The 24,288-nt window shown below is 49.7% G+C and overlaps 2 protein-coding genes across 2 annotated transcripts in view; both read left to right on the top strand.

The window, feature by feature from the left end:
• HOXA3 (homeobox A3) overlaps positions 1 to 24,288 on the top strand; it is a 44,906-nt gene that overhangs the window by 14,358 nt on the left and 6,260 nt on the right. Inside the window, exons 3-4 of the mRNA XM_060107531.1 lie at positions 11,112 to 11,291; positions 15,506 to 15,588. The gene's annotated coding sequence lies outside the window, so the exon portion shown is untranslated. The remainder of the gene's footprint in view (positions 1 to 11,111; positions 11,292 to 15,505; positions 15,589 to 24,288) is intronic.
• On the top strand, positions 7,352 to 9,613 carry HOXA4 (homeobox A4). The gene is made up of 2 exons (XM_060107533.1): positions 7,352 to 8,030; positions 8,584 to 9,613. The coding sequence occupies exons 1-2, from the start codon at positions 7,403 to 7,405 to the stop codon at positions 8,934 to 8,936; spliced, it is 981 nt and encodes a 326-aa protein (XP_059963516.1). The 5' UTR covers positions 7,352 to 7,402; the 3' UTR covers positions 8,937 to 9,613.

Genomic DNA, 24,288 nt, shown 5'->3' with positions numbered 1-24,288 from the left:
CTGAGTTTCAGATTCTTTACTGGAAAATACTGGGTTAAGGTTTTATTTTAGTTATTCATTTGGTGATCTTGATTGAGTGATTTCTTGGTGACTAAAATTAGTGGCAGAAAAAAAGAGTGATAGAGCTGCTGGCAGGTTCATTTGAGTAACATGCCTGGAAGAAGTGTCCACACCACCTCTGTGGCCACGTCTCACTCTGGGTATGGGAATGGGCAGAAAGTTTCTTGGATTAGCATCACACAATATGGGGGAATCTTTCCCAAGCATTAAAAAAATTACAGGCTATAAATATTGTCAGCTTGCTTATTTCTGTCTGTTGTAATCATCATAAAACTTTAGAGTTTAAGACGGCAGGCCAACTCACATGCGGTTAACTGACTTTAAAAAAATACAGCATCCAGTCAGACCTATGTGAATGTTATTGGAGGAATTTTTTTCTTTCTTCCTATTTTCATAGGAAGCATAGAAAGGAGGATGGCTGGTTATCTGCTCATTTTGTAGATAAGTTATTTTTTTCGCGTGCGTTCTTTTGGGTTGCTTTTGCAGAGGAACTTACTTAGGAAAAAAAATCTCTGTCACTAAGGGCTTTATGAAGACATCTAGCCTCAGCTGGTGGCAGAAGTGTTTGTCTGTGCTCCTAGCTCTGTAAAAGGAGAAGGCATCCGAAATGTGCCAGGCCCCGTTTGTTTCTACAAGCTGAAGAGACAATATTTCCTGAACTATAAATATAATAGGAAGCTTCTGGTCACACTTACTTAGGGGTTTGTTAGGGTTTCCATGCTCTAATTTCACAACGTTATGCCAAGATTCCTTTTTCCCCCCCTGTTCTTTCCCCCCACTTCATTGTTGGCAGCTCTGGGAGAGCAAGACAGAATTTTCTACCAGAAACGGAGTCATGTTCATTTGTTGAGATGTGAAGAGTATTATATCCAAACAACTAGTGAGGGGAGAGCAAATTACATCCTGAAAGATAGGCTATTAAAGAGGAAAACAATCCTTTTAGCTTGAAAGATGCCCTGCAAAGGCTCTCCCCCACCTTCGCTCTGGAGTCTGTCCGAGGTTTGCCCACCATGGAGAGTGCAGAATGTTGTGGGCGCCATCCCTTTGGCTTCTAAGGCAGAATTTCTTTCTAGACAATGACAAAACTATAATCGGGGCTTCCAGACAGGGCTGAGGGGGTCTGCCTAGGCTCCCACCCACATAGGAGAGGGGAGCCACAGTCCTAGCCACTCTAAACCCCAGAACCGAAAGATCTGCCTAGGACTGTTTTATTTGGTTTTTTTTTTTTTTTTTTTTTTTTTTTGCAAAGAAAGCTGCTTTTCTCCCACCAGTTCTCTTCCCCACAAACCGGTCTTTTCAATAATAATATTTGTTATGAAGGTTATTGGGTAATTATTGCGATTTTGTGAAGCAGCCCTTGCTGGAGGTGAAGTCTGTCATCGCCTAACAAATGACGCCCGTGCAGTTCACTGCCGGGTTAAGTAAATGCAGAGAAGATAAATCTGCACACCCTAGGAATCGCCAGCAGAGCACGCTTTAGTACAAGTTCACAGTCAACTCTCCTGCCTGGGCCAGCTTTCCCAACAATTAGGGCTGCGTCTTTATTTTTAAATAAAGGAAAAGTCTCCCGCTTCCATTGCCTGCTTTCTCCCCGTCTTTTTTTTTTCTTTCGCTTTTTACGAGGTTCCCCCCGCAAAAGCCTCCTACTCCAAATTTTCCTTGTAAACGTAATGATGAGTGAATTTAAAATAATCTCATTCCTATTTAAGTGATGACAAAAGGAGGTAGGAGGCTGATTTGACAGGAAATACAGTCACAAACACACAAAAATATCCAATTCACCCTCTGACTCCAAAAGGCAGTGGCAGAAGCAGGGCATCCCTGAGCTCCTGGGGTGGGGGTTTCCCCTTGAAAGAAGAAGCGCAGTTTTGTGTATCTTTGTGGTTGTAACTGCAGGTCAAAAAGTTGAGGGTCAAAAGTTTACGTTGTGCAGCGCTCTTCGTCATCTGCCCAGACAGAGTTTGATGTCAATGTTAGAGTTGCGATCTTGACTATCAGCACAAAAGATAAAATGGCTCAGAGTGACGCGTGTATCACGGTATGGACTCCAGGTGAACCCTAGTGGTTGAATGACCTCAATTACGAAGGAAAGGATAGAAAATTCCTCTTTTCAAGACTAATACATGCTGTATTTCATCTTGAATTATCGCTCCCATTCTAAGGGAATAGCAGCAGGTAAATAGGCATAGATTATTGAAACACCAACACCCTAGGTGCTGGAGAACCAGGAGTCTGTTTGTGGGTTTGTCACAAAATAAAAAAGCTCAAAACTCATCAGTGGACCTTTAAGAAATAATGTAGCAAGTTGCCAATGTTCCATCATACCTTCAAAGGAAAGAGATCGGGCAGGAAACTTCCTTTATTTGAAAACTGTGATTTTGATTGGCCAGTTTTTTTCCTTTTTAGTACCTATAATGATCCCTAAAGTGTGTGAGAACAAGGGCAAACACAGGCACTTCTTGCAAAATGTATCCTTTGCAATTTTCAAGGACAGAATGCTTTTTCTGAAACTGCCACCCACTAAATGCAAAGAGCTGAGAAGGGGAGAAAGGAAGTGGAAACCTCCAGAAAGGGGCATGATTCCTCCACCCCCTCCACCAGTGAGAAAATGCTTATTGGTACCAGGAAAATATTCCTGTTGTTGAAAGTTTTTCATTATGTTTGTTGTGAACCCTACACTGAATGTAAGAGAAATGCTACAATCTATGGGTGAATAAACTGTAAAGAATACGCCATTTGAGCAGGAAGGTAGAATCCACAAATGCCAGACCTCTTCTCAAGACCACCGTGACAGACTTCTATTCTCCAGAAAATACTCTTTAAAAATACATTTGGAATGAAAGCCAAGGAGAAGGGAAGCAAGCTAAGGAGGGAGGGCGGGAGGGTAGAAAAGAAAGGGAATAGTGTGTGAGGGAAGCCTACTGGAACCATGCCTTGTGTGTGCACTGCAAATGGAGAGCTAAACAATATTTTATTTTTCATGCACCTATATTAACGTTAAGTGTTGGTGCCGTTAGCATCTATTTTCTGCGGGACATATTTTCCTTTTCTGTGTATTGATCTTCACGTAATTCGTGTAGGGAAACAGAGAAGAGAAAGATGACATTTTTTCTAGGTTTTTCTTTTAATTTTAGAGATAAGCTAATTCAACTACTCAAAATGTAGACCCTTGCAGGGACATTTAAGATCATCCCACTATAGTCTGCTTGATTAGATTTGCTGGTGCCAGGTATGTTCAGGGGTAAATGCAAATATTTCCCGAACACTGCCTTTGTGGAAGTAGTCAGGGTGCTCTCACTGTGCAATGTGTAAAGTTTTCACTCTGGGCAAGAGCTTGAAGCCAAATGGGGGTGTGCCAGATGAGAACAGAGGAAAAGGAACAACTGTGGTGACTGCTGTTACAGCAGCGAACACTTTACCACATCTGGGCCAGTGAAATGAAGAAAACGGAAAAACCCCCCATTAGTCACCAAGACAGTTATGTGTCTCTTTGAGAAAACCCTGTTATTGTGTTATTGGTTAAAAACGCGCCACACCTTAGGAACATGTCAGCTTCAATAATCACAGACACCTCTTAGCTAGTTTTTCAACTCAAAGAAAAGGTACCTGCAGAAGTTATTGCTTTTAGAGTGCTTACTTTCTTAATTTGGAGGATTTTAATCTTTAGGCCTCTCACACAATCCTGGTTAAAATTCATGTCTAATCTGGATATGAATTTCGTATGCCTTACGCCTGGGTTGTGTTCATTAGTATAAACTACTATAAGGAAATTACCCCCAAACAATTAATTGGTCAAATGGCTGATACAGTATTGCTTCTCTAAAATCCTATGCCAACTGTAGGTGGGGGAAGCCCTCAGATGCCACCATCAGGCATTTTGAAATTCAGTCCTTCTCCTGTGCCCTCCAGAGACGTGCTTCAGACAGCGAACAGTCAGTCTGGGGGACTCACTCTAGAGAACAAAGGACAAATACAGTCAATACATTCCATAACGTTTACATTTCCTTTGCTCCCCCCGCCCCGCCTTGGTTTTCCCTGAGAAGGAGTGACCTGGGCAAAGCACCCGCTCTCTAAAAGACACTGTATAGACCTTTTAGAAGCGCAAAGTCCAAGGCCGAGGTGAACTTCAGGTCAGCGCGTCTAACAAATATGAAAATGTCGGCTGGTGAAGGGCGCGCCTTGTGATTTAACAAAGACTGTCAATGTGTAAGATTAATAAGAAACAAAATGCACACGGTGTCACTGTTCGGTCACTTTGAAACTTGGGACAGGGCTGCATTCAAGAGGGAAGGCTGTTCCAAATATATTCAAAATGATTCAAATCAGATTCAAACTAGGCTGCAAAACACTGCCCCCCTTTCGCCTTCCCTCTCCCTTGGACTCCCTTCACTCTCCTTCTCCATCTGGGACTCGAGGACATGATGAAAAGTTATTTCACTTAATGGGACTTTAAGAAAGCTTTTGTTGGGAATATATGTTATCCCTGCACGTGGAAATGAGCAAATGTGCTTACCAGTTTCCCAAGAAAAGGATAACGCTTTCACCCTGCTTGGGACTGGAGCCAGTTGGCGTGCGAAGATTAGCACACTCCCTCTCTGCTCGATTTCAGGGCATCCCATCTTTTTTCGGGCAAGAGGCTGCTGGTAAACCTCAGTTTATTTATTAATTGAGTTAGTTTCTTCCTGGCTTTACTTTGGTGTCTTGGATCGCTTATGAAGGCAGGAGTTTTCTTTGTTTTGTTTTTCAAAAGATTATTTGATTCAATGGAATGATGCTATGGCTTGCAAAGAGAGATTGTGGAAGGATCAGAAAAGGTACTGAGATTGTTTATTACAGCCATAAATCTTGCAGTAAAATGTCAAAATGTCTGTGTGTGAGATAACACTTGGTGGTCCTGGCTTCGTTTGTGTTTATGATACGAACCACAAAGACAAGTTACAGGCCTTGGGGGGATTCTGTGTAAGCCCATCTTCCTAAAGTAATAGAACCACATGAAACACAGGCGCAGTTAACTCGTTTAGGTTAACCATACACAAAACAGTGCCCGAGCCTCGTTAATACTTTAAAATAGAAACTTGGTAGAAGGTTCTGAGGCTAAACAACATGAATTTTGTGTTTTAGTGTCTGTAAATAATATTGAACAGACATGGTTAAGACCTTAGTCTGATGACACGAGGAGGGAGGCAAAATTTCCTTGTCATGTTTTTTCTTCCCAGAAGCTTAGAGAGCCCAGTTTTGCTAATTACTTTATGTATGTACATATTATTCATGTTATATAGTACACATATGTATATATTATTTTTTCTTGCTGTAGAGAGATATTGGTTTAGGCAGCTATATCACAGGCTAGAGAGTCTAGAGAGGATGTCTAAAGATTTACACTCAGCGTTGATTTCCGTCTGTGGCTTAGATTTCATTTTTAAAATTTTTCAGGGTGTGCCATGTCAATGGACAGCACTCTTCACAGACACACATCCAATGTGGAAAACCTCTTTGTACCACTTCAGGGTGATTGCAGTTAGAAAGCTAACATGATCCCTTTTTTAACCTCTTTTCCTAAATTAGTTTAAAGATTAGTCCCATATAATGGGCTTTATGTGGCTAAGCATTAAATGACTATCCATCAAATGGATATATTCCAGCATTTAGTAACTCATATGAGTAACCGATATAAATGAAGATAGAATTCACATTCCTTTTGAAGTGTCTCCAGGCTTAGGCTATGACTTTCCTTGCCTGCGTTTCAGACTCAGTTGTGAGAAGGCAGTTTATATTGCTCTTTGAAAAATCAACTAAAGTGCACCAGCTGAAAAATCCTTGTTTTACATGCCAATATGAAAGTGTTTTTAGAATGGTGACTATGCTAGTTAAACGCACTGCTTTAATCTAGGCTGAAAAGTAGAGGATCTAGGTATGTCTGTCACTCAGAAAAGGAAAGGGAAAGTACACACAACGAGTAAGGCATCAGTATTTACTTCGAAGATCAACATTAGGTGCAATTAATAAGTAATTTATTTGTTAATAATGGCATAATTAGTTTACCCATCAAATTTCAATTACCAAATGGCAGACAACAGTCCTCTCTCCCCACTTTCCAGAGCTACTGACATCATTAATATGCTAATTTTCAGCAATCCAGAAATTATAGACCGTCCTTAAATATAACTTTAGCCTCAGATAGAGCCTGGAAAAGCAACAGCTAAAAGACAAAACAAAATTCTTAGCGGGAAAAGACCCGTCGGCACAGTGCCTATACTATCCTTAGCTTGTTTTTGTTTGGGGATTTTTCTGAAGTAGGAAGTTGTTGGTCTCAACGCTCGATTTTGTGGCGGCATCATCGCTCTTATCCATCCCCACCCTTGGGCCACTTTCTTACAATCGCACCTATTACATTCGAGCATGTTTCATTCTGAATCAACACCTCCATCAAATGAGATGCTGTTAGGAAGGTTCTGTTTGCCTTTTTTTAGGTAAAAAACCAAATATCTTCTGCTTCTAAAAGAAAGAAAAAAGGAAAAGTGCTCATCCGGTTGTATTGGAATAGCCTTGCTTTACATCCAGGGGCCGATTTCTCTCAGCTGCTCACCCACCCACCCTTTTCGGCTCCTGCCTGGCTTCTCAAACTGGGGACGTTGGGCGCGGACGCGGCGAGCATGATGTGCGGAAGGGAATCAGCTGGTGAGAAAACCGGTCTGTTAGCCTCATTCGTTTTATTCCCCAGCCAGGATAAAACCCGGAATACCCGCTTGGTCCCGACGCCATTCCCTCCCCCAGGCGGCCTCGAACCCTTGACACGCCAGGCCAGGCTAGGCTGGGCCCCGAGGTCAGCGCTCGGCCGCGGCCGCCTGTCTGCCCCGAGGCCTAGGCCAGAGTAGGGCACGCAGAGGGCTCGGTCTGGGCATCCGAGAGGACCAGAAGACTGCGGGCCCTGAATTCCCAGCGGAACTCAAAGTTGGGGGTTGGACGCCCAAAGCTCCAGTTCCCTCCCGCCTCCTGGAGCCGGACAGCAGCATCCATCACCCGCCCGCGCGCTTCCTGATCCGGGTCCGCGCGCGCGGCGCGCACATTGGCGGGGGCGGGTCACGTGGCGGTACTGGGCGGGGCGCGCGCGGGGCCGAGACCGGGGACGCGCGCGCGCGGGCGAGCCGCGGGGGAGGAGCTGCGCGAACTTTGGTGGCGTCGGCGGCGGGGGGAGGGGGAGGGGTGGGCGCTTGACAGCGGGGGAGGGGAAGGGAGCGGAGTAAAGGGGGGATGGGAAGCGAGGCAGGAGGGGGAGGGGCCTCGGCGAGCCCAGAAAAACGACAACGCGAGAAAAATTAGTATTTTTGCACTTCACAAATTAATGACCATGAGCTCGTTTTTGATAAACTCCAACTACATCGAGCCCAAGTTCCCTCCCTTCGAGGAGTACGCGCAGCACAGCGGCCCAGGCGGCAGAGACGGCGGCCCTGGCGGGGGCCCGGGCTACCAGCAGCCCCCAGTGCCCGCGGCCCAGCACCTGCCGCAGCAGCAGCCCCAGCTCCCCCACGCGGGCGGCAGCCGAGAGCCCCCAGCCTCCTACTACGCGCCGCGGGCCGCCCGCGAGGCCTCCTATCCCGCAGCCGCGCTCTACCCCGCGCACGGTGCCGCCGACACCGCCTACCCCTATGGCTACCGCGGCGGCGCCAGCCCCGGGCGGCCGCCGCAGCCCGAGCAGCCCCCGGCGCACGCCAAGGGTCCCGCGCACGGCTTGCACGCGAGCCATGTCATGCCGCCCGGGCGGCAGCCCCCGCCGCCGCCTTCCCCGCAGCATCGTGCGGCTGCCTCCGCGCCCCCGCGGCGCTGCGAGGCGGCTCCCGCCACCCCGGGCGTCCCGGCAGGGGGCAGCGCCCCCGCGTGCCCGCTGCTCCTGGGCGACAAGAGCCCGCTGGGCCTGAAGGGCAAGGAGCCCGTGGTGTACCCCTGGATGAAGAAGATCCATGTCAGCGCCGGTACGTGGCGCCGCTGGGGAGGCGCGGGAGGGTGGGCTGGGACCGAGCCCGGGTTCCAGGGTCGGGGCGGGGGTCGTGGGGAGAGGCCGAGGGGTAGGGGGCCTCGGGAGGGGAGCCCCCAGCTGGCTCTAGCTACAGTGGGATGTGGGTGTGTGCGCGCCAGCCAGCCGCCTGATCCCAACGTGAGAATCCTTTTGTACCCGGGGTCCCTTTATCGGGAGATTTACGAGACGCCAAACTGTTAGGGCAGTAATTATAGCCCCCATAAATTTAATTGCCCTGGCAGAGGCTTCAGGCCATGTGTCTTTGAAGCTTTTCTTCAGCCCCAATGCCCAGCACTATTCTTTATGGCTCTCGGGTGTTTCCCGTTGTCAATAGCCTGTGAAACATTTTCTTTGCCGTTTTATGTATCTTGCGTGAACTTGGTGTCAGGTTATTATATAATGATGATGTCCAATTGCTCTTCCCCCACCCCACCTTCTCTCTCCTCCTCTTTTCCCTCTCTTCCACTCCCTCCTCCTTGGCTTTCTCCTTCGGGGTTATGGGCTTTCAGTCAACCCCAGTTATAACGGAGGGGAGCCCAAGCGCTCCCGAACCGCCTACACCCGGCAGCAGGTCTTGGAGCTGGAGAAGGAGTTCCACTTTAACCGCTACCTGACCCGGCGTCGCCGCATCGAGATTGCCCACACGCTCTGCTTGTCCGAGCGCCAGGTCAAGATCTGGTTTCAGAACCGAAGGATGAAGTGGAAGAAAGATCACAAACTGCCCAACACTAAGATGCGATCCTCCAACTCGGCCTCGGCCTCAGCAGGCCCACCGGGGAAACCACAACCTCAGAGCCCACACCCTCACCCCCATCCTCACCCCCACCAGGGTGCCTCCACACCCATTCCCTCCTCCATATAATCTTCCAGAGCTCTAGACCAGTTCTTGCCCTCACATGCTTTTCTCCCCTCTTCTGCCCCTTTCCCATCCACCCCTTCCCATCTGGACTACAACAGACCCCAAAACAAAACTCAGCTTGGTGAAAAGGATAATAAAAGGTGAAAAGGATAATAAAAAGAAGACATTTTCCGGGTAAGAGTGTGAGCTGGTTGCCGCCCAAGAGAGGACAATGGCCAAGATGCTGACTGGTGGGACAACCTGCTGGCCTGAACAAGGCTGCCAGGTTTGGGTACCTGAGAAGAACCACTTGGCATCAAATACTTTTGAGATGGCTAAAGTCAGTCGCACAACCCATGCTGACTGGGGACATGTACATGTATATTTGTTGCAAGCAGAAGAAATCGGACCCTTTTCCTATCTTCCTTATTTCCCCTTCCCCCATTAGGGCAGCTCATACAAGCTGGTACCGAACTGAATAAATGAGTAGACATTGTGGACCTCACAAGATTATTTATTTCTCAAAATGTACAGACCTTGATGGTAGATGTGACACATGTTAGTTTCCTTTCCTTTCATTTATTTAAAATATTGTTGTGGAGATATTGTTGTCTTATTCTGAGGCACAATCTTGGGGAAGGGGGAGTGCATTTAAACCCATGTGCAACTCTACAAATTGTGGTGTGGCTCTATAGAAAGACATGTGTTAAGAATAAACTCCGTTTAAAAAACAAAGTTCTGAGACATATTTGTGTGTTTCCTACTGTTAATTAAAAAAATATTCTCTCAATTGAAATGGTTGACCTTGCATGTAAAATTCCTGTAGATGGCTTGAGTTGCATTCACTTGGACTGACTGCTCACATAATTTGTTCAGCTTGAGCTGAACTCTTGTCAAGTTTGACCCACTGTGGGAAAAGTTCCAAAGAGCAGGAAGGCTCTTGAGCTCTGAGAGGGCTCCTCTTCCCAAACTTGGCCAGGCTTTCAGGCTTCAAGTCTCTGTAAGGCATAGAAACGTGTCCTTCTCTGCAATGAAAGGTGAAACTGCGCGGTGCTGTGGGCCCAGGAGTTTCTGCAGCTGTTCTACATGCTGAACTCTGAGCACACTTGGAAAGAAGTGGTCTCTTTGGTATTTATTGCACCTTCACGCTTAATCTGTCTGTCTCCCTGGAGATAAAAACTAGTTTGTGCAAAGAGTTGAGATTGCTTTTTGTTTCTTGGCTGTTTATAAGGTTCTCTTCTTCACTAACTACAGCTTGGGGTTTTTGTTTGTTTGTTTGTTTCTTTTCTTTTCTTTTCTTTTCTTTTTTGGAAGCAGGAGCTTTCAAAATAAACTGAATTTCCCCAGTACACCCTCCAGAGTTTCTTCTGAGGAAAGAAAAAGCATAATGACACCTTAAGCAAGGTAGACCTGGGAGTATTAAGTTCTGGAAGAAAGCCAATCTCTGAACTAGGGTCACCTTCCTCAAATGCTCCTGAATCTTTCTGCCCAACCTAGAGATCTAGATTCAAAAGGTTGAAATCAAACCCGCGTTCTCAATCTTCATAGCCCTAGTATTTGTTTACTGATTTACAAATTAGTAAAGAGGATTTAGACTTGGTTGTCACTGAAGGGAGTACTCTGCAACAAGATTCAGAAAACCAACAGCCACTGGCTCCAGAATATTAGAACTGCCACCTGGCTTTGAATGAGTGTAGTTTTTAGTTCATGTAACAATTTTAGCAGAGATGGGAGAGGGGAACCCACCTACCTCTGCAGTATCAGAGGATTTTTAAACACATTTTCCCATCAGAGGCTAACCACCCTTAGCCAGTAGTCAGTGCTGTTACCCCTTTCGCCTCGGCTGCTGCTCTGTGTGTGATAACAGGCAAGGGTGATAGTTCTCTACCTGGGAGCAAACCAGATCTGAGAGGAAAGTGGACACCAGTCTCTGAGGGGCCACCTCCTCTCCCCAAGAAAATTCAGGGGCAAACAAATACACTCCTTCCCAAGTCAGGCCAAACCCGGCATAAAGTGCATTTTATAAGGTGCCAACGGGTGCCAGGGATTTCTGGAGGCCCTGCAACTGCTGCTAAAACTTACTAACCCTCCCCCTACTACACTCACTTGTAAAACGAAATTAAATCACGCTGAAAATAGCAATTTCCCCAGGAATCATTAATCACCTCATACAATAAATACTTCTTTGTAATTCAACAGCAATTCTGAAAGGCATTCTCTGGGAAAAGTCTGTGGAGAAGCGAGGGATCTTCTTGAAAATAATGTGGTCTCGGGCAAAGACTCAGCATCTTGGCTGTCTGCTCAAAAAATGCCTAGACTCTTGGTGGAAATTGAGTGTCGAGCTGCAAAACCTCGAATGGCAGATTATCATCATTTAAGGTAAATTCTTATATTTCTCCTTGGTGGGGAAGGAGGGGTACCGGGGGTATTCATTAGCTTCATACTGGGGGCACTTGTATAGGGGTGGAAGGGGTAACTTTCTTTCACTTACTCTAAATCTACCCAGGAAAAAAAGAGAGAGGATCGAGATTGTTTTTCTAATATTCCAGAACAAAATGGCAGTTTTTGCCCAAGCTGTCTTGATTATTAAGGTATTGGTAAGTTTTACAAAGCCAAAATTATCCACAATGATCCAAATGATTATGTCATTTCTTCAAGTGTTTTGCCTGCTTCAGGTTTGGTCTTTAAGGGAGTTTGTTATAACAGCTTAGAAAATCCCACTTTGTGCTTCAAAATCGTTCATTGTCTGCCACTTGCTAGGGCAACCATAAGAGTTCACCCAGAGGACAAATTTTCTATCTCATTAATTTTTTTTTTAAAGCGGACCCTACTGGCCCCTCAAACCCTTGGCCTTTAAAGGCAGTATTTTGCGTAACCTCTATAAGCCTCCTACAAAAATGACCCTTATGCATGCTCCCCTCTTCTTTCTCTCTTTTCCCCTCCTTCCCTCTAACACACACTCATCTGCTTTAGGCACAGAGCCACACTGTGCATGACTCCAGAGATAAAAGTTTTGTCAACATCTGAAATCAACCTAATCGGATAGGAGACACTTTAATGGTCACAGTTTGAATTAAGTACTTAACACTCTCCCCCATGAAGAGAGATGGCACTTTTCAGGCTCTCTTTCCTAGGTTTGCTGAAATCTACGATATACCCGGTGTTTTATTACAGCAGGAATTCAACTGTGACAGGCATAGTAGAGTACTTAATACCCAGGATGGACCTCCTGGGAAGATTACCTAGATATATGGAGAGTGGGCCCTCCACACAGCATCTCTGACTTTATATTCACCTGTCCCAGGGTGCCCACATTCCCCCCGCTTCTCAGCCTCCTCCTCATGGGATGGGTATCACCATCTCTCCTCTGTCCCCCTGCTTCCCTGAGCTTCCAATCTGTGCTGCTTTTCTCACCACTGCCTCTTCTACAGCCCTTTCAGCATAGAAACATATCCACAGCTCTTTGGAATGGAAAGAAAGAAAAACCCCCAAGAATCACTGTAGCAAACAGAAACCTGGGACTTCTGTGTAAATGAGTTGGTTCTGTGCAGGCAATAGGCTGTTCTTTGTACTCTCTTGGTCTCTGCGTCCCTAGCTGCGGGCTGGTATTGAAGAACACAGGCTCACCTTTCCCAACAGCTGCTCCCGTTGCCCCTTGTCTATATTATACACTGGCCCAAGAATAACTGCTTCCTCTCTCAAAGAGTAGGGGCTGGGAAGGAGGAGGAAGAGAGTGTGTTCTAACTCCTTGATAGCATCAGGGAGGCTGCTGGCACTGTTGTGAAACATTCTAGTCTGAAACTTCAGTCTTGGAACTCTGGCATCTCTTCCTCTCAAGGCCCCAAACTCATGGGGGCCCCCTCTCCCCCACCCCTGCTTTCAGGCCAGTCCCACCCTCTCTGGGATTGATTCCTGGGGCTAAAAGAGATCCCCTGATTGAAAGGATGTCCAAGGCAAAAGAGATCTGGAGGCCGTTTTGGTTCAGTCTTCTCAGTTTACCAATGAGGAAACTGAGGCAGCTGAATGCTTCCCTTTCACATTCTTTATGTTAATGAGTGTGTAGTTTGAACAGAGTCTTTGGTCTCACCTTGGGTAGGGGTAGGTGTACAGACATCTTTTCTCTGCAGAAGCCTGGAATGGACATATGCATCTGAGCTTACACTTGAAACAGAGGGCCACAGGTGTCCAGAGTCCAGGGAAGAAGGGTGGTTTCTTGCCTGATGAGCCACCAAAGCAGCTGGGGAAATCACGTAACCAAACTGCTTTAGCCAGTGCGCTGAGACAGGTGGGCTGACCTCTGGGCTCAGGAGGGGACCGACATCAGGGCATCTGACTGTCCACAATTCTCCTAGTCCTGGAATGACTAATTCTACCATGGCTGGCCCTGGGATTTACATGGCGGTGGCTTGCCTGGGAGCCGGGCAAGGGCATCTGCGTTTCGCAGGCCTGGGAACTAAAAAAGTCAAACAAGGACCCTGGTTGCAGCAGATAAAGGTGTAGCGCCTGTTCGAGGGAGATACTGAAATTGTCATCTTTGTGGTCACGTGACTCATTAAATAATTAATGCGGATCGTCAGGAATGGATCGGAGTCGTCAGGGCCTCACTAGGAAGGAATCTCTCAGAAGTGAGTCCCCCAACTTCCTATTTGATTTTTAAAAGCACACATACTCAGATTTGTATCCAAAGGCGTTTTAACTCCTTCAGGAGTGGTGGAGAGAGGCCGTCAGCGGCCAGGACCGGAGCTGGCGGGCCCACGCTGGGTCTTGGGCTTTTCCTGCAGGGGTTCTGCGAGTCTGTGGAGTGCGCCGCGTCCGGGCAAACGTGAGTTCGGGCTCGGGATGTCTGCGGTCACATCTTGGCTTTGGTGATGAAGTGGGACGGATGCGCAGGCAGTTGGTAATGTTCTGATTCACACTGGGGAAGGCTGCAGAGATACCACAGAACGGACGCGCGGCTTTGTCCAATTTTCCCGGTGTTCATAAATCACCCGTGCCGGGCGAGCGCCAAAAACGCGGAGAGAGAGGCCGCGGTGGCGGCGGCCATTGCAGAGGGAGAGACCTGGGCAGCATCTCTTTGAGACTCATTAGTCTGAACGATTTATGGTGGATCAGCAGCCATGAATATTTGACTTGGGGATAAGAAAATAGCAACAACAATAATCACCATAATAATGACAATACTCCTAAGCGTGAAGGGGTGGGGATGTGTGTTGTGGTGGATGGTGGTGCAGCAGGTCCTTCTGGGGCTAAGTTGAGTGGTAATGTTCAGGGTAGCTAAGCCCCACCTTGCTCAGGGTCAGGCCAGGATCCCCAAGGCCAGGGGGCACTCCCTTTGGGGACATAGAGGGCAAGTTTGAACAAGAGAAAGGACCCAGCATGGACTCTGAGTCCCAAGTGCCTGATGGACAATGGGGCCTGCAGGTCGAGGTGGTGGCAGAGGGCAGCTAGCTGCTGGTGTGCGGCCACTTGTTCAGTGTGCTAGAGGGCCCTGAAGCCTGAGGGTCAGGGGACCTGCCGGCTATTTGGTAGCCTCTCTTGGCACTATCAGCAGGATTGCATGGACGCGGGACAGCCACTGGGGCTGATTTAGGCAGGCTGGAGAGTGGGGAGGCCACCCAGGCCTGGGGGAAGGGATAGTGGGGCAGGGAGAGAGCTGTGGAAGCAACCGGCCCTCAGAGTCCCAGCCCAGCAAAGAATTTCTCCAAGCCTGAACCCAGCGCCCAGGAGGATTCTTTGTCCCGCCTCAGTGTCTTCCCCCCTCCCCCGAAAGTTGGCTGACCATTTGCTAGTCAGAGAGCAAGAGAGGGTTGCAAATATCTTAAGGGATGAGGCGGCCGCGGAATTAGGGCCTGGAGCGGCTCGTGGCTGCTGTGCATAGGGAGGCTGGGTAGGGCCCCCAGATCGGTTGTTGTCTGATGCCCGCATCCTTCCCCGTTTCCCCCACTTCCAGCAACCATAACTGGCCTCCTCTGAGGGACTGGGCACTGTGGTGGTCCCACCAGCCCACTGGGACCGAGAAAGGATGCCCCAGGGCTTTAATGAACCAGAAGACAAAACCTCACAAGACTGCCCCAGCCCATGGGCTGAGCTGGAATCTGATTTCGCGCCAAACAGAAATGAACACTATTAGTGAGGTTTCAGGAGAGTCCGTGATTGAATGCTCCCAGACAAGGCTTCCCTTTGTTAGGAAAAGAAAATAAAGCGTGCATTCACATCCCCAAGTTGAGGTGCGAGAGGAGCTCTCGCAGCAGAGCGGACACCAACAGAAAGCCTCTTCCACCTTCTTCTCTTCCTCCGTCTGGTCCATTTTCTTCCCGCTTCCCCTCCCACCCCCATAAAAAGAAAAAAAAAAGAGTGTGGGTGCGGAGATGGATTTATTTTACTAAAATAAATCATCATCTTCAGGCTATTTGTAGACCGGAACCTTTCAAGCAATGAGTGCGCCGCATGGACGAGTGCCCTGGCGACTCCTCAGTGTCCGCGTCACCCCGGGGGCCACCCTGGTGCCCGCGCCGCCTGCGCCTCGGCCTCCGGCCTTCCAACTCCCTTCCTCCGCAGCCGCTGTTCACCCTCTGCTGTTTGTTTGTCCGCAGAGCGCCCAGACACCGGAAACGGCGGTTCCCTGAGCGCCCGGAGCTGGAGACACTCTCGAGCTCAGTCTTCGACATCTTTCGAGGTAAGCGCTGCGTCAAAACTCTTCACTGCCCCGGTGGCTTCGCACCGGGCCTTTGGGCAGGAGTTTACTTTCCCTGGCAGCTGCAACCCCTTGCCCTCTGAAAGAGGTGCTGGTCAATATTTAACTTCAGAGGAGTTTGGGGTCTGGTTCCCCTCAGCTGCACGCCCAGCCAATGCGGGGCTTCAGCGGACAAAGCTCTGCCCCAAAGCCGGCTTCGTGCAGACGGGCGGTTGCATAGACCAAAGATGTGTGTCTGTGTGTGGGGCAGGGCGCTCAGAAGGCTGTGTTTGTCCCCTCCGGCATGCCCCAGACAGACCAAACCGCTACACGGAACAGCAGGGCAAAAGCAAGTAGAGGCCACTGGCGCGGCGGCCGTTGCGTGGGCTGCTCTCCTTGTGGACTGTTTGCGGCGCCTGCGGAGACTGTGAGCTCGGCAGTTGTGGTCAGTCCCAGCTCTGCGTGGAGGAAACTTGTGTCGCCGCCTTGCAGTTTCTCCTATCGTTTTGCCTTTCCTTGGCACGAAGGAAGTTGCTGTATTTCAAATGTGTAGACCGTCGCAGGCAGCTGGGCTTCTCGGTTTCTTTAACCAGGCTGATCCGCTGATCCTCCTATAGGAAAAGCACGAGTTTTGTATGTCTCGGCGTTTTCTTTTCCTATTTGGAACAAGGGAAAACTCTTTAAAATTCTTTTCAAGTTCTGGCTTAATTTGTTCTCTTAGTTTGGGATGCAGGGAGGTAATTACTGTGGTTTATTACCTTGTAAAAGATCCATAAATTTCGTGCCTATTTGGGGGAGGGGCTGCTGGAATAGCTTTCAAAAGCTTGGGTTGAAAGAATGGATTTGCTTTGTGCTTTCAGGAATTACTTATTTTAAAAAGTTTTCTGAGATTTTTATCTTCTATTCGCTAGGCCTCAGTCTTCCCTGAAATCTGCTCCTACAATAGATATCAGGTTGTTAATTAATCGAAACATGCTATTCAGTGTTGCTTTAAGACTGATATGGTATTCCAGATACAATTATTACTTTATCAGATAGGAAGTAAACAGAGTAGTTGTAAAGCTGGTTACGTTCTCAGCTACTGTATGTCTGTTTATACCAAGTATAGATGGAGCATTTCAGGAATTTGCAACTCAGTGTGTACTTATGATTTGCATCTCTGCACACAACAGAACCACTGCATGTGTAAATAGTTGCAGAAGTCTGCGGCCATGTGTATAAAATGATATACACATCCATGTGTGTCCAGAGAACTTGGAGCTCATTTGTACTGTAGTTGCACCCACAGGAAATATCTCATGTTAAATAATGATCTATAATCTACTCTCTCTCTCTCTCTCTCTCTCTCTCACACACACACACACACACACACACACACACACAGTGAGCAAAGAAGGCCCTACCTGACGCTGAGTAGAAAAACCACTAGAGTTAAGTAAAGGGAGAAAAATGTTAAGTGTATTTTTGACAGAGAAATCAGATTGCAGTGTTTGAATACAGATATAGCTAATCTGCCAACAGCCTTGCAAATATTGACTAAAGCTCTGTATCCTTGGTCACCTGCTCCTTCCAAGACAACTTCATGGCTATTTTGGCTCTGGTGCATGGATCCAGGGTATGTGTCCCCAGCCCTGGCCAGGTTGGGTGGGGGAGTCAGTAGAGGGGGGATTGGCAGCTGGGTTTCCCAACCTGGGCTTAGATACTTGAGCATCTCTATTCTTGTTCTCTGGAACTGAACCATAAAAGACCCACAGCCTTGCTCCAGGAAAGTGGGTTTCAGAGTGGTGAAGGAGGACTCTCAGCTGCTGGTTCCCCGGGGGCTTGCCCAGACCAAGGTCTCTCATAGCGAAGCTGTTTTCACCTCAGAAGTTAAATTTCCTTTGACCTGCTCAGATTTTTCCCTTCACATCCCACCCAATCACCCCATCCCACCCCAAGTCGTTAATGTTAATTGTTAAGCAGCAGTTGGAGCATTAACTGGGCTGTTAATAGCAGTATAGTGGCTCCTGGCTGGAGCTGAGATGCTGCTGGGCCTTGCTGGCGTTAAGGCATTTCTCTGAAGCAGTACCAAAGACTTCTCCCATTGATTTATGACCTCGGGAGTTTTGGTTTGCTCCAGATTGCTCTGAGAGTTCTGAAGGGGGCCCCTTCTCATCTTTGAGTCGAAGCCTGTGCAGAAACTTTGGTTGGGAGCAGGCAAGGGGGTTTACCAGGCTATCTGGAGAGCTCAGGGTGAAATTGTGTGGGTGGAGGGGTAAGGGGAGCAGAGGACAGTGTATTAGTTGTCTGGGTCCTCGGGGAACTGGACAGTGCTTTTTGAAACCAGCCTTTGGTCCTGTCCTCTCCCCCCAAAACCTGAGAGAAGCAGGTTTTCACTTTGGGTTCTCACTTTCTAGCTTGTGGCTTCGTTCAGAGCTGGGAAAGTTCACAAAGAGGTTCCTCTCCCAGCTATCCCACAGACAGAACCTTATTGGAACACTACCTCTAGCTTAGGCCAGGGCTTACTTCCAAGGGATTCGGTCTCCTCCTCTTTTATTGCCCTTGTGATTTGGACATCCCCATGACCAGGCCCCTTTGCTGAGGGCCTTACAGTCTCACCAGGCCTCTTCTGTTCCTCTATGGGGGGAGGAGAGGAGGGAAGGAATCACGCACAGCTTCCTGCAGCTGCTACAAGTGAGTCCTCACACTTAGAGAGGCCTAGCCAGCTGAAGACCTACTCTCGAGGAACAAAAGAATATGGCCTGAGGATCTTACCACCTCAGAGCACGCCCCTAGTTCAGAAACTAAGACCTGGAAAGAGGAACTTTTTAGATGGCTCCTGAGAGGGTGAAGTGTTAAAGTCAGTGGATGGTGTCACCAAGCAGAGGTAGGAGTTGGAGTGGGATGGGGAGGGGTAATGCCAGGTTCTTCCTGAGCTGAGTTGGTCCAGTTGAGTTTCTGATGGTGGACACAGAGTTGTCTTGGGGGAGGGTGGGCAGACTTGTCTGCAGAGAGGGTTGTAGAGATTGTCTTGTAGGTTAATTCAAGGGATGCCAGCAAAGGTTGGTTCTTTTTTCTTTCCTCTCTTGCAGAGACAATTAGATCATTTCCCCTTACATTTTTCATCATCAGAAGCTTATAATTTCATGTATCACTGAGTTATGCACTAAGGAAATGCGTAAGTACAGATTTGGCCAGGGCGCTTGGTCCCTTCAGATTTAGCAAACCCTGACCCACCACTCTAGAGCCAAGCATCTCTCTTCTAGGGGGTTCACGTCGAAAAAAACCGACCGGACTTGAAGGAGGTGCTTCAGCCTTTTGTCAGGTAATTATGGGCCTTTTGGGTTTCTCCAGTGGCTGTGGTGTATGGTGTGGGTGTTAGCAAACTCCATACAATGGCAGGCCATTAGGGAGTCCGCTGGCTAGCCCAGTCCTTATTGGGTTTTCTTCTGGAAACAGGGCTTTTGACATACTGGCCAGTGGGCCAGGGGAGACTAGAGTGCTTGGGTGTTCTGGGTTCAGTTTATGTGTGAGTGGAAGACTGTAAGGAAGGTTCCGTGGACTATAAGAATGGAGACGGAACTGCTGTTCCCTTGTGTCTGGATCGTGTGTAAAGAAATATAAGTGGAGATAAGTGGCCTTGTGTGGCATGTGTTGGGGTGGGAGGAGATGCCCCCAGCGTCCTGTCCTACTGCCCTAGACAGTGCTTCCCTTCCCCATTGCTGGTCAAGGTCCCCCGCTTCACCTCCCCAAAAGCTAAATGTTCTGCTTGGAAACCTAGTTCCTTCAGTGATTCCCTATTTCAAATAGAAGGATTTAAGTTGACGTATGACCACGTGAGCACATAATACAGCACATTATTGTGGCATTTGGAGCGGAGACCCGGGCGGGCTTTGCCTGTGATTACGTTTTCTAGATTCTCTACAGAGCGAGAGCTTTTCCCCCCACCCCCTCGCACCCACCTCCTCCTTCTCCTGCCCCTTCTCCGGAAAGCGCTCTCCTAGCGGGTTGCAGTTTTCAGCGCTCATGGAGCAGTTCTGGGCGAGCTAGCGATGGGACTCCAGGCCACACCAGGAGGATGGAATTTATTTTAAGGTATTTCCGTTGATTGTTCATATCTAGAGTGAGTTATGGCTGTGAGAGACAAAGGTCAGGTGAGGAGACCCTGGTTCAGGGACAGGACCCTCAGCCTCTCTCTTCCTTTGTTTCTCCCTTAGAACCGAAAGCATTTGAAAGATCCCCAGTAGCGCCTCAGATTGAATTTAATTCCTTGGAAAGTATTGGGGGGGAGGTGTAAAGGAAGGGGCACTCGGGGGCTACTAGGTGGGCCTGGTGGCCTCCGACGCTCCAGTGGCTTTGTCCACTGCAGCGGGGCTTGAGTCCCAGAAGCTGAGCCCCAGGCAGAGGGAGGGTCCCAAAGCGCCGGCTCGGGCCAAGGTGGCCCACGCTGTGCTCGCTGGACATGACTGCCTGGAGAGGGGTGGGGGCTGAGTGAAGGAGAAGGGGGATCGCGCCCCATTTAGCTGTGTTTGCCGGCCAGGATGGAGGGTGAGGGCTGACCTGGACAGCCAGAGCAGCTGGGAGAGGGAAATCAATGAGCGTCCAGATGCGCTGCCATTTTATTGATGATGCTTCGGGCCACTTTGTTCAGTGCTGGGTTGCAGGAAGCGCTTTCCCACTTGCCAGACTGAAGGAACCAGACCCTGAGAACTAGCCATTGTTTCCCTGAGCACCCTCTGCCCGAGTAGGGGTGGAGAAGGACAGCTCAAATCTCGGAGAGGCTTGGGGTGGGGGCAAGCGTGCTGAATGCCCAGAAGCTCTGTTATTCTAACATTCAGGAGACAGAGAAAGCAGGGAGCTGGAGCTGCGTTTGGGCTTCATAATGCACAAGGCTTGGGCGTCCTCTTGTACGCCCTCAGCCAGCTAGGAGGGCTGGAGGACTGGCCGGTGTGCCCTGGGCTGGAGGGAAGTCTGAAGGCAGAGTCTGCAGAAAGCAGAGGCAGACATCTCAACGGTTTCAGAGCCCCAGAAACAGTGCTGTAGCCAGAATGGGGGCAGAGAGTTAAACAGTGTGCTTCCAAATTACTGGGAAAGCTTGAGCTAACTGGGCTTTAGGGACCCAGCACTCCCGGAAAAGATGGAAACTCCCTAAAAAGGTGATGGAAACTTCGCTTTCCTTTGCTCTTGAAGCTCTTGGAGCAGAGAAAACAGATGCCTACAAGGAGTCGGGAATCGTATTTGTCTCCTGACTTTAAAAAAAAATCTTATTTCGTTGTGCACTGGAAAAAAAATCAAATCAGGTTTCCCCTACTTGAGTGGGATTTACTTCCCCAGACGGAAGGGCTGCTTCAGCCCTCCCCCGCTACTGGCCCAGGCGCTAACCGTGTTTAACTGAGGCCATTTCAAGTGCTCTAAAACACCCCTTGGAAATAAAATGTAAGCTTTAATTGCTGTTCAATTACTTGTCAGCATTTCATATGATTTATGACCCAGTTCTTGTACATTTTTGACCCAGTTAAAGACTCATAAATAATATAGTTTCGCTAGAAAGAATGAGAGAGGGAATAGAAGAGGTTTGTTAAAGGCATCTTTTTATTGTTGCTTCAGTGCCAGCACGCGGAATAAATATCTAAGGATGGACTCTTGAGCCGATTCTGTATAAAAGTGCGCACAGAGAGAAGGCAGTAGTGGCGTTTATAGAGAACCGGTTGGTTTTTCCTCCACGGAAAGAGCTAAAGCCACTCCATCATAGCTAAACAACAGCTATACTTTTTAAAAAAAGGCGAGTCCCCTTTTACCCTCAAGATGCCAACTTCACCCTCACAGGCAAGCTTATTTCCTCATTGATTTTCCTCCCCAATCTGGGATTTCTATGCCTCTTCTTGGCAACAGTTATTCCTCACCTTCCTCCCTGGCTGCATAGCCAGCCGTGGAGCCACCCACAGGCCCTCGCAGATAAGTTCACAAGGAGGCCCCTGTGAAGGGTAGAAAGGCACCAGCGCATCTCCGCTGTTCCAGAAACTCTTCTAGTGCTGAGAAAATGTTTTCTTCTAGTCCACATGGGCGAGGGATGGGGGGCGGGGGCATGGGACTTAGGGGTATTGGGGCAGCCAGGGGGTCCTCTCCCCAGAGAAAACCTCAGCGGTTTTGGCAGAGCCGGGTGCATGGCTGCGGGATTTACCTAGAAAGGGCGCGGCGGCAGCGGCGGTGGAAATCGACTGGCGATATTTTTCTTTTAAAAAGCAGTAACAAACAAAAATCCTTCAGCTATTATACATTATTATTTTTAATCACCTCGCCTGCCTAGCTCCAAAAGCCAGTCCGTTGGATGTCAGCAGAGAGGCCTGGACCCGGGCAGTCTGCGTGCCAGGCCGCCAGACCCTAGTCCTGAGGTCCAAGCCCTACTTCGGCCCGCCTCAGCCCGCCGCCCAGAGGCCACCTAGTCGGGGGCTGGTGGAGGCCCGGCCCGAGCTCCCGCCCCGGCTTTCCCAGGGCTCCGGCAGCTCGGCGGGTCCAGTCCCCGCGTTTTGCCGGCACAGCCCTGGCGCCGGCGGAAAGGTATGCGCCCGGGGTGCCCCATCCCTCACCTCGGCGCCCTGGGCCATCCCCTCCCCCGGCAGGTTCTCACGAAGAGCTGGCCTTCCCGGCAGCTGGCTTAGCTGAGAAAGCGGCGAGTCGCGTCAGCAGTTTGGAGGAGAAAGTGCGGGTTGATTATTGACCCACGCCTTCTTTCTTCAAATGCCACATCCAACCCGGCCGGTTTGAAGAGAAAATGCCGCCCAGCGGATTTTTGCGGCCGGCTCTCGCCTCCTACGCTGCCTGGCTACCCCTTTCAAGTCGCGCTGGAGCAATATGCCATAAGGAGCAAGTGTTTGCTGTTTTGTGCTCTGTTTACAGCTTTGGGGCGCCGAGTCATAAATCTTGCCCAGCCATAAATGACAAAAACCATTGGTATGCATGAGGCCACCCTGGCCCGGAGTGCTTTTTGATTTCTCCCTTTTCCCTTGGCTTTGTTTTTGCTCTAAGGTGACACTTTGGCTCCCTGACAGTTTAAACATACTACTTATATTTTTAACACCTTCCTTTGAGAAGGACCGGCCGCTGACACCTTGGAATTGCACGAAAGCTCCATTTCTCTCTTTTTGCCACACACATATCCTTGCAGAGTTCACTTCTGAATCTGGGGAGTTGAGGGAGGCATTAAGGAGGAGAAAGACCATCCATTCTCTTTAAAGTTTTGGCAATGTTACCAGGCACATCGGGCCTTCCCTCTGCTCAGCGTCCCTATCTACCACTAATTAGGGGAGAAAATATAGGTGTCCGTTCCTGCGGGGGGTCAGAACTTTATCTTTCTTTGCCTGAGAGTGAGCTGCGTGTTTGAACTGTGAAATGGGCACAGAAGAGCTGGAGACCCAGGATTCTAGCACCTTTGTGTGTACCTGAGCCCAGAGTGTCCCATTTCACTGCCTGGACAACCTGCATCTCCCCCAGGCTACTTCCCTCCCAGCCGCCAGGATTTCAAGGGTTTCTACTTAAAAAATATAACCAAAGACACCCCAGTTGGCTCTTGGGGCGGTCTCCCGAGAAAGGAGGCCCTATCCCAGCTCCCCAGAGATTGGCTTTGAGGTTCTTGGACTGGGGGTGGCAGGTGAGGTGAGGGAAACTGCCCAAAGTCTGGGGAACTCGTCTCCTGGTTCCGTCTTCCCTTCGCCCCGCAACTGGAAATGTCCAGGGCACAGGGTAAGGTGGTTTCCTAAACGGATTCCTAAGAAATAGAGCCCGGCAAGAGAGCCCCTTTGTGAGAGCCGTTTGTCCTCATTAGCATAATTTTCCTGGACTTCAGTGACGCCTAGGAGCGGGGAGTGGGAGGGCGGTGAGGGTTGGGGGGAGGCTGCCCTCCTCCCGCCGCCGCCGAGCTCCCCCGCTCGCTCCCATCCCTCCCCTCGCCTCAGCCCCATCCCCCACGCCGGCCCACGTTCCCCCCTAGCCGCCTCGGCCTCCCCTGCCGCCCGCCCCCAGCGCCCCCCACCGCACCCCCCGACCAGACGCTGCTCCGCGTGTAATATTCATAAGAAACATACCCACGTCGGTGCCACTAGCCCAGGCAGAGCCCTGCGCCGCGCTAGCGCTTATCTCCGGGCCGCGGCTGCTGCCCTCGGGAAGGGCAGGGGGCGGGGGTGTGGGGGAGGGGAGGGAGGGTGGGTGGGTGGGTGGGTGGGGTGGGTGGGAGGGGGGGTCCGAGCCGCCCCAGTCCGCCCTGGGCGAGCCGTGCCGGAGCAGCTAGGCGGCCACGCTCTGCACCGCGGCGTCCGGGCCTCGGGGTCTCCCTCCCGCCCGCCGTCTCGGCTGATGCTGAGGGTCGGTGCCCAGCCCGCGCCGAGGGGACCCGGCCGGGCTACCGAGCCGAGCCGGGCCGGGGGCCGGAGCCCGAGCCTGCGCTCACGGCGCTCATCAGAAGTTAAGGTAAGCGGGGCCACAACCGGCCGCTCTCGGCGCTGAATGGTGGAGTTTACGTCTCGGTGATTTATGGCTGCAGACTTAAATCTCGGTTCAAGAAGAGTTCACAAGCCGGAGCTTCCTTCCCGGCAGTGACTGATACCCTTACACTTCGAGTTCAGGCTGCTCTCCCATCCCCGCCCCCACCTCTTCCCTCTCGCTAGCCCAGCCTCAACTTTTCGGGGTTGGGGAGGAGGGGAAGCAGTGGGCGAGGGGACGCGGGAGCTC

Source organism: Mesoplodon densirostris, chromosome 9 (assembly GCF_025265405.1).
Source record: "Mesoplodon densirostris isolate mMesDen1 chromosome 9, mMesDen1 primary haplotype, whole genome shotgun sequence".
Lineage (NCBI taxonomy): Eukaryota > Metazoa > Chordata > Mammalia > Artiodactyla > Ziphiidae > Mesoplodon > Mesoplodon densirostris.
The sequence above is the reverse complement of the archived record's forward strand: the minus strand, read 5'-3'. Positions and strand labels throughout refer to the sequence as shown.